The sequence below is a fragment of the Emys orbicularis genome, chromosome 4 (genome assembly GCF_028017835.1).
Source record: "Emys orbicularis isolate rEmyOrb1 chromosome 4, rEmyOrb1.hap1, whole genome shotgun sequence".
In the NCBI taxonomy this organism is placed as follows: domain Eukaryota; kingdom Metazoa; phylum Chordata; order Testudines; family Emydidae; genus Emys; species Emys orbicularis.
Window position 1 is genome coordinate 155,756,728 of NC_088686.1, and position 16,763 is coordinate 155,773,490.

General features: G+C 50.3%; 1 protein-coding gene across 1 annotated transcript; it reads left to right on the plus strand.

Annotated features, from left to right (window-relative positions):
• Positions 1-370: 370 nt before the first annotated feature.
• On the plus strand, positions 371-13,123 carry LOC135877965 (zinc finger protein 271-like). Its single transcript, XM_065403486.1, has 4 exons — positions 371-449; positions 5,137-6,179; positions 6,541-6,553; positions 12,135-13,123. The coding sequence occupies exons 1-4, from the start codon at positions 371-373 to the stop codon at positions 13,121-13,123; spliced, it is 2,124 nt and encodes a 707-aa protein (XP_065259558.1).
• Positions 13,124-16,763: the final 3,640 nt, after the last annotated feature.

Here is a 16,763-nt window from a genome sequence, read left to right on the forward strand (position 1 = left end):
CTAATTATTATTATCATTACCATTATTTGCATTAGAGTAACAGCTAGAAGCCTCAACTGAGAATGTGGCACCATGGTACAGGACACTGTCCATGCATATAGTAAAAGAACTTACTGTCTAAAGCCTAGCCTACATACAGATTTTGTACTGATGTAACTATTGTGGTTTGTGGTGTGTGTTTTGGGTTTTTTTTACTGAAATAATTATAGCCGTATATCCTCTAGGGTAAATGAAATTATGCCAGTATTAAAGTCCTTATTCTGGTGGAGCTTGTTTCCTTTCTTGTACAGCTTTCGATGGACGTTGATTTAACCTATTTTCTTCCCCACAAGCAGGATTTCCAATCTTCAAACTTCCTGTGATCTCCTGGATGGAGCAAGAGGAAGAGCCGTGCATCCTGGATATCCAGGGCTCCGAGGAAAGGGAGATCCAGAGAGACACACCCACAGGTGAGGAATGAGTGACATTGGCTCAGAGATTTCCCAGGAGTGAAAAGGAAAGCTGGGATCCCAGCAAAGCCACTGGGTGCCTCCCCGGTTCTGTTTTTTTCTCATCTCATCTCATTCAGTATCATCCAAGCAGGTGTCCTAGCCTCCTGGCACTCACAGCATAGGCCCCTGTATATTACTTTGCCATGGCATCCACACATTGACACAAAATCATGCTTCAAATTCCAATTTTTGTTTCACTCGTACGCTTGCAAAGAAATTCTTAAAAGCAAACCCATTATATTGATGCAGTGATGTCTACCTGACCCTGCCGACAACGTGAAACAATTGTGTGTTTGTGAATTGCCCCATTCATTGCAAAGGGGTATTGACTCTGAAACCTAACAATGGCAATTTAAATATTCAGACTGTTCACTATTTCACTGCTGATCATTTTAACAGAAACATCCAGCTAGTGTTCTTATTCCACTGTACCTGACTCCCCAAAAGCTACAGCTGCCTTTACCCACCTACCACAGCCTGCAGTCTTACTTCCCACACTGAAAAAAGTGGAATTAAACAAACAACTCGGGGATTAAATTATTTCTTTCCATAGTTAATGCATTCTTTTTAAAACTCCATTTAAAATTAATTAAATTAAGAAAATAAATAATGAATTTTGCATGCACTGGACCGCATGGAGAAGCCTGAGCAGGGCTGAGCCTTGTGGTCTGGGCGGTTTCCCTGGGATTGGTGGCAAACGCAGTGGCCAGGGGTTTGTTTGGCTAGCTCTGTCTGTGAGAGAGAGATGGAAAGCCAGCTGACAGGGACAGAAGAAGTTATATGCATGACACTGAATGGACTAGAGGAGCAGACTTGGAAGTAGTGAGCAAGGAAAGTGCCTATTGTTGTTGTTTTTTCTACTGTGTTCAGGGAAACAAGCCTTTGTGTGTATTCTTTGTAAACAAAGTGGATTGAACCAAAGAATATACCTGACTCATATGATCAATTTCTTCTCCTAATGGAAACAACCTGGCAAAACATGCATCCGATGAAGTGGGTTTTAGCCCACAAAAGCTTATGCTCAAATAAATTTGTTAATCTCTAAGGTGCCACAAGTACTCCTGTTCTTTTTGCGGATACAGACTAACACGGCTGCTACTCTGAAACCTGGCAAAACCTTGAATATTGTCTATCTGGTCAGGCCAAAGGGGCCAAACTGGTGTGAAGGTGAGATGGATTTTCCAGGAGAGAAACCGAGAGTTGTATTCCTGTTAAACCAAGCTGGAACAGATAATGGAGGTGCTTGCAGAAATCAAAGATGGCTAGAAGGAATTAAAACAAGACCTAAAACAGGAGCTGGAGCCTTCTCAAAAGGAATTAAAGCAACATCTAGAGGTTTCCCAGAAAGGACTGAGAAATGACCTGCATTCGGAGATAGTATCTTTGTTGGTACAGCAGTTACAACGTATTCGGGCAAATTTCAAAGCCCAGCTACAAAACATCCACTCCAGACTGGCAAGACAGGTCAGTGAGGTGACCAGCAAATTGACTATCATAGACCAAAAGGTTTTCCAGGAAATAGAGGAGACCAAGGAGGTTATAGCCAGCTTGGAACATGCTAACAGAGATGAGCTACAGCAAGGACTTGAGGAGCTAAAAGATCTCCTAAAGAAGGAATTTAAAGGGTCACAGACCACAGTGGAAGTCAGTTGCCTGGATAAGGAATCAGGCCAGCCAGAGAACTTGGGTAAGACCAGACATTTGTAACCCTCAGAGAGTTTGGACTGTCTGTCCCAGTCAAGTAATACAAAAGCCCACTATCTTTGAGGGAAAGCTCCCTGGGAGGGTTATTTGGCTCAGTTTAACATCCTAGCTCCAATGAATGTCTGGGGAGATGAACTGAGAGGGGGGTCTCTAGCAGCTGACTTGAGTGGTCCCGCTCTGATGGTGTGGCAGAACTTACCCGAGAAAAGAGACTGAGTTATCCAGATTTGGTACAAGCCCTTGTTTTCCGGTTTGGGGCTAGTCATCGATCTGAGCTGGCCAGGGCATAGCTAAGGGCTAGAAGAAGAGGGAAAGAAGAAACTCCACCTGAACTGGCAAAGGACTTGCAGAGATTTGTGTTCCTGGCTTACCCAGATACCAGTGAGGCCTTCCAGGATACATTAGCAATGGACCGATGTATAGATGCTCAGCTGGACTTGGACTTGCAGATCAAGATCAGCAAAAGAAGGCCAAGGATGCTCAGAGCAGGGCTGCCCAGAGAGGGGGGCAAGTGGGGCAATTTGCCCCGGGCCCCGCAGGGGCCCCCACGAGAGTTTTTCGGGGCCCCTGGAGCGGGGTCCTTCACTCGCTCCGGGGGCCCCGGAAAACTCTCGCGGGGCCCGGGCCCCCCGGAGCTTCTTCCGCTCCGGGTCTTCGGCGGCAGTTCGGCGGCGGGGGGTCCTTCCGCTCCGGGACCCGCCGCCGAAGTGCCCTGAAGACCGGCGGTGGGGGGTCCTTTCATCCCGGGACCCGCCGCCAAAGTGCCGGGTCTTCAGTGGCAATTTGGCGGCGGGGGCCCCCTGCCGCCGAAGACTCCAGGCCCCCTGATTCCTCTGGGCGGCCCTGGCTCAGAGAGGCTGTGGAATTTGCCACAGAACTTGAATCTTTCCTTGCAGGAGACCAGGAAGCAGCCGCTAGAGAGGAAGATGTTTCCCATGAGCTTTGTAAGTACAGCTCTATGTCTAATGTGCCTGCTGGAACAGAGGATTCTAATCTGGTTCATGACATTTTTGAGTGATTGGAAAAGTTGTTCAATTCAGTTTGTAAACCAATGGAAATTGGTAATAATGCAAAAATGATGGGTAACAGTTAATTTAAATACTGGTATTTGTGAAAAAAATTATCCACTAAAAGAATTGTTGTAAATTTAAGGCAAGCCGGAACTGAGCGTCACAAACACTTAGTGAAAATCCATCATCCAAACTGGGAAATGAGAAGCACCAAGATGAAGGGGGAAAGCTTGGAACTACAAGGATCAGCTCCACAGTATTTGCTAAGATCTGGGCAGTTAAACAACAATAATGGGAGTATGAACATGTAATATGATCCTGTTACATATTCATATGAATATGTAATAAGATCTGTGAAATGCATAAGAATAATGGACATTGGCTCAGAGATAACAGTTATTAGACCAGACGTGTTAACCATGTTACGGAATAGAGGATATAAAACTGAACCAGCTACGTGGTCCCAAATGGAGACAGTGACTGGGGAACATGCACCAGTCCAAAAGTAGGGAAAATTGGGTTTGAAAACTGGACCTCGGGAATTTGAGCAAGAAGTTGATAGCCAATAGAGTGGAGGATCTGACAGTTGGTTTGGATTTCATTATGGCTAATTACTGTAATAAATACCAGGAAAGCTGTCTTACAGATTCATTCTGTAGAAATTCCCTTGAAAGATGTGGCCTAGGTGAAACAAATTGTTTGTAAACAACTGGTTTGCTGGGAGCAAATTGTCCTACCTTCAGGGGGTAAAACCATAATAACAGCCACATGCGGTGGTAGCTTTCCAGCAAGGGGAAGATAGGGGGTAGTGAGACCTGCTTTAACACCCAGGGGGAATTCTAGCTGCTATAGTTCTTGTGGAACTGAAGCAGGAATGGATCTCTGTTCATTTGCTGAATGTTTCAGACAAACAGCAAATAGTACAAAAAGGGACCCACAGTGGCAAAATGAGAACCTATAGATCGAGTAAATGCCGGTATAGGGGAAAAAAACTAGAGAGGCGAAAGGGGTGAAGGTGAGCTCCCAGAGGCTATGTCTATACTACCGTGGTAAGTCAACCTACGCTACACAACTCCAGCTATGTACCTTAGGTCGAGTTACTGTGGGGTCTACACCGCAGGGGGTCGATGGGAGAAAATCTCCCATCACTTGCCTTACTCTTCTCGTCCGGGGTAGAGTACAGGGATCGACTGGAGAGCGATCTGCAGTCGATTTGGCGGGTCTTTACTAGACCCACTAAATGGACAGCCGGTGGATCGATCTCAGAGTGTTGATCCTGGCTCTAGTGTAGACCTGCCCAGAGTTTCTATTGAACTTGTTCCAATGCAGTGCTGTACATTTTAATGACTAACAGCAGAACGGTCTAAGAGACTTTCTGGTTAGGAATCTAATTGTTCTGAGTCTACAAAGATCTAGATTGTACTGCCCTGGTCCACCACAAGGTTGACATTTAGCAGCCACCTGACCATTTACCAGAAGCAAAAAGGGAAGAGGTTTTACAAGCCACTGAAGAAATGTATCCGGAAGATATAACTGAGCCTTCAACCAGTTCTTGGGCCTCACCCATAATGCTGGTTAAGAAATAAAGATGGCAGCACCAGATTCTGCGTGGAGTATAGAAAACCACTTCAAAGGATTCATTAAATAGATGATTCCCTGAATGCTATAGCAGGTTCACTTTGGTTTTCCACAATGATTCTTAAAAGTGGCTGTTGGCAAGTGGAAGTAGGAATGGAATTCACAGCAGGCCAAGGTCTGTGGCAATTTAAAGTGATGGCTTTCAGCACCCATCTAGATTGATCCCTGGTAGGAGCCTGTCCCATCCTTTCCTTGAGTGACATTGGAGCAGAATCCAGAGTCTGGAGGGATGGATTTGAGTCCTGGTTTCCACACTTGCCTGCTGTGGTTTAATTCTCTTCTTCTTTCGGCAGGTGACAGGGTGGCAAGTGAGGATGAGGTGAATCCTCAGCAGGAAGTGGAGCCGTGTGGGACGGTCTCGGGGCTTGTTCCAGCCTGCCAGAGCCAGGGTGGACCAGGGAGGCTGCGTGTGAACCCTCCGAAGATGAGGCGTCGCCGGTCTGCCCACCGTGAGAGGGGATTCATCAACCTGCTGGGCATCCTGGAGCCCCGGCGCCCGGCAGATAAGCCCTACCGGTGCACAGAGTGCGAGAAGAGCTTCAGCCAGAGCTCAAATCTCATCGAGCACCAGCGGATCCACACGGGCGAGCGCCCCTTCACCTGCAGCGAGTGCGAGAAGAGCTTCAGCCGCAGCTCTACCCTCATCGAGCACCAGCGCACGCACACGGGCGAGAAGCCCTACACCTGCCCCGAGTGCCAGCGCAGCTTCAGCCGCAGCTCCACCCTGACCGAGCACCAGCGCACCCACACCGGGGAGACCCCTTTCCACTGTCCTGAGTGCGGCAAGAGCTTCAGCCGCACCTCCAACCTGGTGAAGCACCTGCGCACCCACACGGGCGAGAAACCCTACGGCTGCAGGGAGTGTGGCAAGCGCTTCAGCCTCAGCTCCAACCTCATCAAGCACGAGCGCACCCACACCGGGGAGAAGCCCTTTGCCTGCGGGGAGTGCGGCAAGCGCTTCAAGAAGAAGACCCACCTGGTGTCCCACCACCGCACCCACACCGGGGAGCGGCCCTACGAGTGCACGGAGTGCGGCAAGCGCTTCAGCCAGAGCTCCACCCTCATCGAGCACCAGCGCATCCACACTGGCGAGAAGCCTTTCCGCTGCCCCGACTGCGGGAAGTGCTTCTGCGTCAGCTCCAACCTCATCAAGCACCAACGCATCCACACCGGGGAGAAGCCCTACGGCTGCAGCGCCTGTGGGAAGAGCTTCCGCTACAAGCCCCAGTTCACCCGCCACCAGAAGCTGCACCAGGGGGACGGGGAGGAGCCAGTGGCCGTCCTGACCCTGGGACCGTGGGCTGCGGCAGCCCCACTCATACAGATCACGGAGACTGTTTAAAGTGGGCAAGCTCCCACCCCGGGGATGAGGGGGATCAAGGACTAGAGTCAGCGTGTGGTTGAGCTCTGTTAGGAAGAGCTGGAATTGACGTGTGTTTCTCCAAGCTGTTTGGCCCAGCTCTGATTCACTTGCAGCTGGAGTTTCTCTGATTCCTGTTTTAAGAATATGGGAATTCCTGATGGGCTCGTCTAGCTCCGCATTCTTCCCCCAACACTCCCTGCCACTCCAGCGCAGACCGACGTGGTATTCCTTCTCCTGCTTTGCTACATCTAACCCTGTATCCCCACTCCTTGCTATTCCACATCAGACTAATGGGCCCATCTAACTTGATACGCCTTCTTCCCTGCTTCCCCAGATCAGATCAATAGGTCTGTCTAGTCAGTATCATCCCCCTTTCCCGGTGGATCAGAATATCTGAAAGTTTCCCATTCAGCTCCCTGCTGCCCCAGGTCAGCCCAATGGGACTGTCTAGCCCAATATTCCCCCTACTCCTTGCCATGTTGGATCAGACTAATGGGCCCATCTAGCCCAATATCTCCCACGCCCATCCCTGCAGCACCAGTTCAGACTAATGGTCCATCTGGTCCAGTATCCTACCTCCAAGAGTGGCCAATGCTAGATGCTGCTAAGGAAATGTTGAATGCACTTCACTGTGCTGTGTACCATTGAGGGAGAAAGCAGTTCCTTCCGGACTGCAACTGGCTCTCGGCTTCCATGATGGATCATGAGGGTCAAATGTCCTTGACATTTCAGTGTTTATCCTGTCCATTGTCACTGCAGGTGCTATTCTTATTCCTACAAACATCAAATCCTTTTTTTTTTAATGATTTAGTGAGATACTTGCCTCCATAATATCCTGCTGCAGGGAATTCCACAGGTTAACAATGTCACTTTCTATTGCCATTCCCTGTCAATACAGCGGAGGAAATCCCGCAAAGCAGGCTAAGTCCTTTGGAAGGCTGTTGTTTCTTAGGTCTTGACTACAGTTAGTTTGCGGCAGCAGGGTGTCAGTCTACTCTGTGCTAGCCTGCCACTGACTAGCTGTCCCTGTGGACCTTACTGACACGTATTAATAGTTCATTAATGCACTTTGATCTAGTTCAATTTCAAAGAAGACTTTCTGCCAACATTTAGTCTGCAGCAAGCTAGTGTGGCGTCGATTCACAACCCAGCTTGCCACAAACTAAATGTTCGTGTAGACAAACCCTTAGACTGTGGACAGCAAGTCCTTGAGCTGGCAGCCTCCGCTCTTACAGGATCTGGACAGGCATCTGAGGCCTAATGCCACTGCAAACGGAGCAAATGTCTGGAAGATCAGAGATTGAGTGGAAACCCCCCCCAGTGAAATGGACATTCTAGTTATTGCAAGAGGTGGGGACGTTGAGTAGGTAGCATGGCCTGAAGCCATCACCATTTGATGGTGTAGGAGTCCCTTACATGGAACGAGTTGACTGGGTCTCAGTCTTGTTCTTAGCAGGATGGGTGTGTCTGCCACAAAATCGCCATTACATTGGCACGAAGTAGCTCCGTTGTTGGCAGTAAGGCTAAAGCCTGAAAAGGGGCCGAATTCACCGTTGCCCCTTACGGAGGCAGTATCGTAATATGAGGCACAAAGGCGTTGTGTGTCCCTGTGCTACCCATTTGGGGGGATATGCCAAGAGCTTCGGTCTGGTGCCCTCCATTTCATCTTGTTTCATCCAAACGTGGGGCTGGAGCAGGATGTGGCCACGGCTCACAAAGCTGTGGGGAGCGAGGCAGAGGTGCCAGAGGGCAGAAGGAGCGTTTCAGATTCCAGCTCGGACTGGGATCCCCAGGAGCTCAGGAGAGGCCAGGAGACTCATGGCTTCTCCTGGGAAATTGGATGGAGTGATTTGTTAAGACAAGTGTCCTCTTGTCTTCTAGACATCAGCCATTGGGGGAAATAAACCATCTTCCTGTCTCAGATGGTTAGACTAGATGACCCTTGTGGTCCCTTCCAACCCTGTGGTTCTGTGATTCTATTTTTTTGGACAAACCCACAGGCACCTGCCAAGATGGAGCAAGTAGAAAGGTTTTTGCCTGTACACTGCACTGGTTCTGTCCCCCACCAAGGCTAAGAACGTGGTGCATGACTGGGCAGAGGATGCTGATGCTGTGTGAGAGCCTGTGAACTATGGGGAGATGGATTTGATCTGGACAGATGTCTCTCTATTTTCCTTTTTTTTACTGTAAAGCTTGGGAATTAATCTCTATTTGAATGGGGGGGAAGAGTTGTAGTGGGGAGTGCCTGAATGTTGAGGTCACCTAATGGCTCTCTTCAGCGACTGCAGAATCTCAGTTGCCTCCTGGACCTTCAGCCTGTAGGTCACTAATGCAAATCAGCCTAGGACAGTTGCAGTTAGCATTCCGGTGACCCCTTGTATGAAACGAGTCTGTTGAGCCTCAGTCTGCTTCCCAGCAGGCGAGCATCCACATCCCTTAATCACCAGCACTAATCCTTAGCTAAGGCTGAGGACTAAATGGACCACAGGGACTGAGCTCCCTTCTTGTTCTCCGTCCCCAAGACATCTCTTCAAGGCAGGGTTGAACCTGTTCTGAGAGTACACAGAGGATCCAGTCTCCAGGGCAGGGTGGGAGGGGCACAGGGTGCGTGTATTGGGCAAGCTCCATCTCACACTTCCCAGGCTCCTGTGAACGTGCCTAGAGAATCCAGTCTCCCAGGTCACCTTTCCCTGGGATTAAATTCACACCCAAATATAAACTCAATATTATTTTTAATAAAGCAAAATGTAAACTAGGGATAATTCAAAGAGGTTGCTTCTGACAGGAGTTAGCCCTGTGATTCTGGAGTGATGATCGCAAAGGTAGGTAGGTAGGTAGACAGGAGGTGACTCTTAGTGTAGGCTTTACTGTATATGGTTGCAAACCCCCGTATTAAGAGGGATTACTATATTAGACTCTTAATGGTTATAAAGACAGCATTCTTAGGCGCTTGATTGTGGTGTTACATTGCCATATAGACTAGTTCTTATGTGTTTTTACAGCCCTACTTTGAGATAATGTTACAGCTGAGATTTTAATTCTCACACAAAAGCCAGGTTGAAATTCAAAGCAAAGCTTTTGATCCTGAGTATTAACTCTACTCATTATGAATAGACACTAGAATAGGGTCCTTCCGTTAATATGATGGAAAAGAGGGGTGGTCTGAGCAGAGGACTGGATATCACGATTCCTGGGTTCTGATCTCAGCTCGATGAGAGGAGTGGGATCTAGTGGTTACAGTGTGAGGGGAAGGAGGGAGAATTGGAAATCAGGATCCCTGGATTCTATTTCTAGCTCTGGGAAGGGAATAGAGTCTGGTGGTTAGAGCTAGGGGTAGCAGGATCAAGATTCCTATGTTGTATTTCCAGTTCTGTTACTGACTTGCAGTGTGACTTCAGAGGACATATCTCAACTGAGTTATTCCTGATTTACACCTGTGTAAGTGAGAGCAGAATCAGACGCAGAGACCTTGCGATTTGATCCATGCAATGCACAGTTCTTTATATTTCGTTCTCAAAACACAGGAACATCCAGTTCCTCACTAAATATTCTGGGTAGTACAGTCCAACACGCATTTCCTAAACTAAAGAGTACTGTAAATAGACCTATGATTAGAGGACATTCCAAACACTAGATGGACAAATTGCTACATTACTTAGGGTCCATAGGCAGTGACACAAATGGCAACCTGATATTAAAGCGGGGAAACATTGCATATCCATTGTGGTAATGATTTAGCACATAGTGTCATTTAGCAGGATGCCATGGGAAATGACCCAGTGTTGAGTGATTATGTAATAAAGGATCATATTGTTTAATTTGATAAATAGGGGGCTCTTACCTGACCACATCAGTCTGGGTCATTCTGTCCAGTTCTGTTTTGTAAATGTAAATGTAACAGATTTTCTTTTTGTGAATTTTAATGTAAACTATGCTGACTTCTTGTTGGCTAGCCAGATTGCACATGCAGTACTGCCAACCCTAAGTGTTCAAAGTCCATGAATCCGTGTCCTCCATCCCCCAAAAGATAGGCTTAAAAACTCATGACTTTTTTAAAACATGAGAAATTTGTGGTTCTTTTTCTTTGCCTTCTTTGAGCCTTTAGAGGCCACCTTTTCACACTTTTCTCTGTAACCACAAAGGCTAGAAACTTATTTTTTGGAATGAAGCCTGAGATTTTTTACATAGTCAGATAAGTTCAGGAGTTGAGATGCTAAGAAAAACAACAAGTATTGTGTGACTTGCGATAAAATCACAAGAGCTGACAACACTACATACATGAAACATCCACTATATGAATCAATCTAACTCCAAAACCACTTGAGATGCTTATGATAACACAGGAGATTTAGCTTTAACTGTCAATACTACTAGGGCTAATCTCTCTGTGCATCGGACTCCTATGTCAGAGATGCTCTTGAATCCATTCATTAAATCAAATGTTACTGTGTCGTTTTGTGTTGGCAGACATAACTCAGGTTCTCCACTCTTGTGTCTCTGGTGGTTTTGTACTGACCGTATTCCTGCTTAACTGCTGCTGTTTTCTTTCTTTCTTGTAAAACATCAGTAGACTGTCACTGAAAATAAATGTGAAAGTCCCTGAAATGTCAGCTTTGTCTTGCAGTGCGCTGTGAAAGTGGTGCACCCTGGGAGAGTGGTGCCTAGTGATTAGAGCTGGGGTGAGTCTGGAGTCCTGGGTTCTGTTCTCAGCTCTGGGAAGGGAGTGGGCTCTGGTGGGTTAGAGCAGGGTGGGGGCTGGGAGCCAGGACTCCTGGGTTCTCGTCCCAGCTCTGGGAGGGGAGTGGGGTCTCACAACTAAAGAAGGGGGGAGCTAGGATACATGAGTTCCCCTGCCAGCTTTGGGAGGTGGTGATAAGGGGCAGATCATGCTGTGAAGGGTAACAGAGAGGAGGGAACATTGGGGGGGGGGGGGGGTTAAGAGAGAATGGTGCATGCTGGGATACCAGATGACAATGGGGCAACAGCTCATCTTTATTAATAACAGTGTATCCTGCAGGAACCAAAAGCAGTGAGGCCCTCTAGTCCTGTCTGTCTCCCTTGGTCTCCTAGCAACAGCTGCTCCCCCCCTTCCCCTTCATCACGTGACCCGGGGGCGATGACATCATCACCGGGTTCCCCCTGGAATGCTGGGCTGAGCCGATGGACCGGTCTCTGCAGGGAGCCCCGGCTGGAGCCTGGTCCCGCCCGCTGAGCGGGATTCCCAGCGCCTGCCCCGGTCGCCCACATGGAGCGCGGGGCCGAGCCGCGGGGCCCGGCTGGGCGGGGCTCTGCCGAAAGGGAGCTCCCAGGTGATGAATCAGTGACACCGGCTCGCAGGGTCCGGGGGAGGAGGGAACAGCTGGGACCCCAGCAGGGCTTCCCCCTTCCCCTTTGTCTGGCTCGGGACCTTATGGTAGGCTCCTGCCTGTCCTGAGGACCCCCATTCCCTGCCCCACCCCCCCAGGGCTCAGATGGGATGTTGGGGCAGAACCAGCCTCTCCTCTCCCCTCGGGGGAAAGGTCTGTCAAGGATTCGGTCCCTGTTGATTAGGGTCTTTTACATCCTTTGCCATCCCCTTTCTCCCTGCTGCAGGGTAGGAATTCCTTTCCCCAGCCGCTGAGCAGGTTACGTAGATCAACCTCCAATCGAGGGATCACCGATGGTGATGATTCATTAGGTGTATTACGATAGCCTCTATGAGCCCAGTCATGGGTCAGGGTCCCCCTGTGCAAGGTGCAGTACATTATGTAGTAGGTGTATTACAGTAGGGCTTAGCAGCCATTGTGCTGGATGCTGTAAAGACAGGGAGCAGACAGAGAGTACCTGCCCCAAAGAGTTGACAATCCAGCGCTTTGCTGGCCGTCAGAAGACACAATCACAGTGGTCCCTTCTATCCTGATAATCTATTAATCCTTCTTCTCCTGGCAGCTGTCGGGACAACAAGTAAAGCAGAGCCACGTGGGACGTCCTCCAGTGTCCATGTCCCGGGAAACCAGCAGAGAGACCCTCCAAGGAGGAGACGGATTAAACACGCTTGCTCCGAGCCGGGCTTCATCAACCTTCTGGGCATCCTGGAACCTCCCCGCCCTTCCGCCCGGCGGCCAGCGGACAAGCCCTACCGGTGCACGGAGTGCGAGAAGAGCTTCGGCCAGAGCTCAGTGCTGATCGAGCACATGCGGATCCATACGGGCGAGCGCCCCTTCGTCTGCGGCCAGTGTGGCAAGCGCTTCAGCCAGAGCTCCACTCTGCTGGGCCACCAGCGCACGCACACGGGCGAGAAGCCTTTCACCTGCCCCGAGTGCCAGCGCAGCTTCAGCCGCAGCTCCGCCCTGACCGAGCACCAGCGCACCCACACCGGGGAGACCCCTTTCCACTGCCCCGAGTGCGGCAAGAGCTTCAGCCGCACCTCCAACCTGGTGAAGCACCTGCGCACCCACACAGGCGAGAAACCCTACGGCTGCAGGGAGTGCGGCAAGCGCTTCAGCCTCAGCTCCAACCTCATCAAGCACGAGCGCACCCACACCGGGGAGAAGCCCTTTGCCTGCGGGGAGTGCGGCAAGCGCTTCAAGAAGAAGACCCACCTGGTGTCCCACCACCGCACCCACACCGGGGAGCGGCCCTACGAGTGCACGGAGTGCGGCAAGCGCTTCAGCCAGAGCTCCACCCTCATCGAGCACCAGCGCATCCACACTGGCGAGAAACCTTTCCGCTGCTCCGACTGCGGGCGCGGCTTCTACGTCAACTCCAAGCTGGTCAAACACCGGCGCATCCACACCGGGGAGAAGCCCTACGGCTGCAGCGCCTGTGGGAAGAGCTTCCGCTACAAGCAGCAGTTCACTCGCCACCAGCAGCTGCACCAGGGGGAGGAGCCGGTGGCTGTCCTGACCCTGGGTGGGGTCAACGTCCTCCTGACTTAAAGTACGTGAATTCCTTGGGCCTCCTGTCTTGGAGCACGGGAATTCTCTGTCCAGATTTCCTGCAGCTCCGGGAGTGGGGTCTAGTGTGGGGGGGGTGGAGGGGAGGCTGAGAGTCAGGACTGCTGGGTTCAATCCCTGGCTCTGGAAGGGGAGTGGAATTTAGTGGTTAGAGCAGGTGGGGGCAGGACTCCTGGGTTCTCTTCCTGGATCTGGGAGGGGATTGAGGTCTGGGGGTAGAGCAGGTGGGCTGGCAGTCAGGACTCCTGGGTTCTACCTAGAGTTCTTGGGGGGGGGGGAGGGGGGAGTGGGGTCTAGTGGGTTAGTGCAAGGCGGGGCCGCCAAGAGTCAGCACTAATGAATTCCGTTCCCAGCTGTGATGGAGTATTTGGGAATTTGTGTGGGGGAAGGAGGTTGGGAGTAGCTGAAAACTGATGTTATGGTGAGCCTTGGTTTAAGCTACCAGGACATCACCAGAGCTAACCTCCAGGTTAGTGGTTCAAATCTAGCTGAGGCAAGGTGCTCCCAGCCTGAGAGATACTAATTCAGTGTGTTGGAACCCTTCCCACAGCAAAACTGCCCTGGGATTCCCCTCCAATCTAGGGCATGGTGGTCACACACCTGTTCATGACTCCCCTGGTGGGGTCAGAGCTCCCGGGCTGGGAGCCTACACACTAGTTATTGTCACACTAGATAAAAGATCTTTAGAGTAGGCTTCACTTTATACAGTTGAGAACCCTTCCATTATAGCGACTAACAGACTGTAGACTCTCAACATTTCCAAAGGCAGTGTTCTCGGTCTCTTGGCTGTGTTATATTGGTTTGTATGCGCTCGTTGTGTGTTTGTGTGTATTGGTAAAATACTAACCCTGCACTGATAGCGTGCTGAGCTTGAGACGTATAAGTAGTTGCAGGAAGGTGAGGGGGGAATTAAAGTCTAAACTTCCCACCTCAGTATTAACCTCATTGCACCAAGTCATTGTAACAGGGTCCATCCATTGCAGCAGAAGAGAGGAGGAGTCTAAGTGCTTATCTGCATTGGCAAATTGACTGCAGTAGCTCCCTATGTGGGTTCTCTGTTCTGAGAGAAGAGGGATTTGATTCTAGAGTAAGGGCATGCTACACTTGCAGATGTAGAGCGCTTTGAGTTAAACCAGCCTTCGGTGAGCGCAGTAGGGAAAGCGCTGCAGTCTGTCCACACTGACAGCTTCAAGCGCACTGGCGTGGTCACATTTGCGGCACTTGCAGCGGCACTGGGAGTGGTGCATTATGGGCAGCTATCCCAGCATCTAAGTGACTGCAACGTGCTTTTCAAATGGTGGGGGTGGAGTGGAGTGTGACAGGGAGTGTGTTGTGTGTATGTGGGGGGCGAGAGAGTGGGGTTTTGGAGGGCGGAGAGTATGTCAGCATGTTGTCTTGTAAGTTCAGACAGCAGCAGACCCCTCTTTCCCCCCACCTCTCTCTCTCACAGCATTCCACAGTAATGGTTGCTTTGTCTCGGAGCAGATAAGCAGCCAGCTGTCAGAAACGGAGATTTGAAAGGGCATATCCGCATTCCTGCAGTGATTCCAAAACAATGACAAGAGTGGCCACTTGACTTAAGGGGATTATGGGGTGTTTCCGGAGGCCGATCAGAGTGCAGTAATGCAACACCCCGTTCACACTGTCGCCCGGGCGTTGTAGCCAAGGCACATCAAACATTACTCCACTCACCGAGGTGGAGTACCAGGAGCACTCTAACTGCGGAGTCAGAGCGCTCTACGTGCCTTGCCAGTGTGGACGGGTAATGAGCTAGGGCGCCCGGGGCTGCTTTAATGTGCTCTAACTCGCAAGTGTAGCCAAGTCCTAAGTGGTTCCCTTCAGAAGCTCACTAATTATTCCAGAGTAGAGTGGCCACCTGGGGAGCTTATTCCACATAGATTCTGGTCAGTTTCCCCATATAGACAAGCCTTAAAAGGAGAATTGAGAGCCAGTATTCCTGGTGTCTCTTGTCCTCTAAGGGTGGAGTGTGTGGTCTAGTTAGAGTAGAGAGGACTGGGACTCAGGACGCCTGGATTCTATTTCTGTCTCTGCTGCTGACCATAAGGGGGCAAGTAATTTCCTCGCTCTCAGTTTCCCCACTCTTAAATAGGGTGATAACACTACTGAGCTGAGTTTTTATTAGTTAATATTTATAAGCGCGATATAAGTATTAGTACTGTAAGTAGACCTACCACTAGAGGGCATTCAGTACACTATGTGGATGAATTATGATGTTATTTAGGGTCAATAGACAGTGACTCAAATTACTACCTCCTTGCATCTGAGGCTATGATGGAAAAAAGATGCATATCCCTGGTGTTATGTACTGTCCGGTGTTGTTTGGCCGAGTGCTATGCTCAAATGGGCCATTGTTGAGTGGTCACGTAGTAAAGGATCATATTGTTTATTCTAGTAATACTGGGCTATAGTCTTGGATCGTCCTAATTCTGTTTTGTGAATTTCAGCCTAGTGGGTTTTAGTTTTGTGAATTTAAATGTAACCCAAACAGATGTTCTGGTCATTGGCCAAACTATACCCATAGCTGTTGGCAACACAAATCAAAGGCCTAAAGACAATGCTTACAGTAATGTAAGAGATTCACTTTAGCTAGTTCTGATATACTGTTTGCTGGTCCATGAATAGAAACCAACAATTTAAACACATACTTGAGTCATTATGTTGGAATAAAGTTTCATTGTGTCATGTTTGGAGGGGGAAGGAACCTAGATTCTCTCCTCCCTGTCTGTGGTTTTCTTGTATTGACTGTACTCCTGGTTAACTGATAATGTTTTCTTTGACGTAAAACCTCAATAAATCATATATATTTCAAAATCCTTATCAAATTGGCAGTGTGTTTTATAGGCACTTTGGGAGGGGAAGTGGGTTGCAGCACGGGAGGCTGGGAACCTGGACTTATGGGTTATCTATCCCAGCTCTGGGAGGGGAGTGGGGTTGAGTGGGTTAGAGCGGGGGGGAGGGGAGCTAGGACTCCTGGGTTCTATGCAGGGGGATGGGGTAATAGTGAGGGGCGCAGGCTGGGCGATGGGGAGTGGTGCATGCTGGGACACGGAGGGGCACTGGGACAAGGAGCAATTCATGCTGGGATACTAGGGTGACCAGGTGTCCGGTTTTCGACCTGAACGCCCAGTCGAAAGGGGACCCTAGCGGCTCTGGTCAGCACCGCCAACTGGGCCATTAAAAGTCCGGTCGGCGGTGCTGTGGAGCTAAGGCAGGCTAGTCCCTACCTGTCCTGGCGGCGTGCTGCACCCCGGAAGCAGCCAGCAGATCCGGCACCTAGGCTGGGGGGGGGGCCACGGGGCTCCGCGCGCTGCCCCTGCCCCGAGCACCAGCTCCACACTCCCATTGGCTGGGAACCACAGCCAATGGGATCGGGGGGGGGGGGGATGCCTGCGGGTGAGAGCCACATGGCACAGAGCCGACTGCCGCACCTCCCCTTAGGAGCCGAACCTGCCGGCTGCTTCCAGGGCGCAGCGCGGTCAGCAGTGCCAGGACAAGCAGGAAGCCTGCCTTAGCCCCTCCCCCCCCCCGCTGACCAGCAGCTGCCGCAGGTAAACCTGCGTCCCAACCACACGCACCAACCCTGTGTCCCCCCAAACTCCTC

What these genes read in the sequence shown, in the direction of transcription:
- LOC135877965 (XM_065403486.1), top strand. Translation starts at nt 371, where the DNA reads ATGGAGCAAGAGGAAGAGCCGTGCATCCTGGATATCCAGGGCTCCGAG. An exon ending in CCAGAGAGACACACCCACAG is followed by an intron (nt 450 to 5,136) that starts GTGAGGAATGAG and finishes TTCTTTCGGCAG; the next exon opens with GTGACAGGGTGGCAAGTGAG.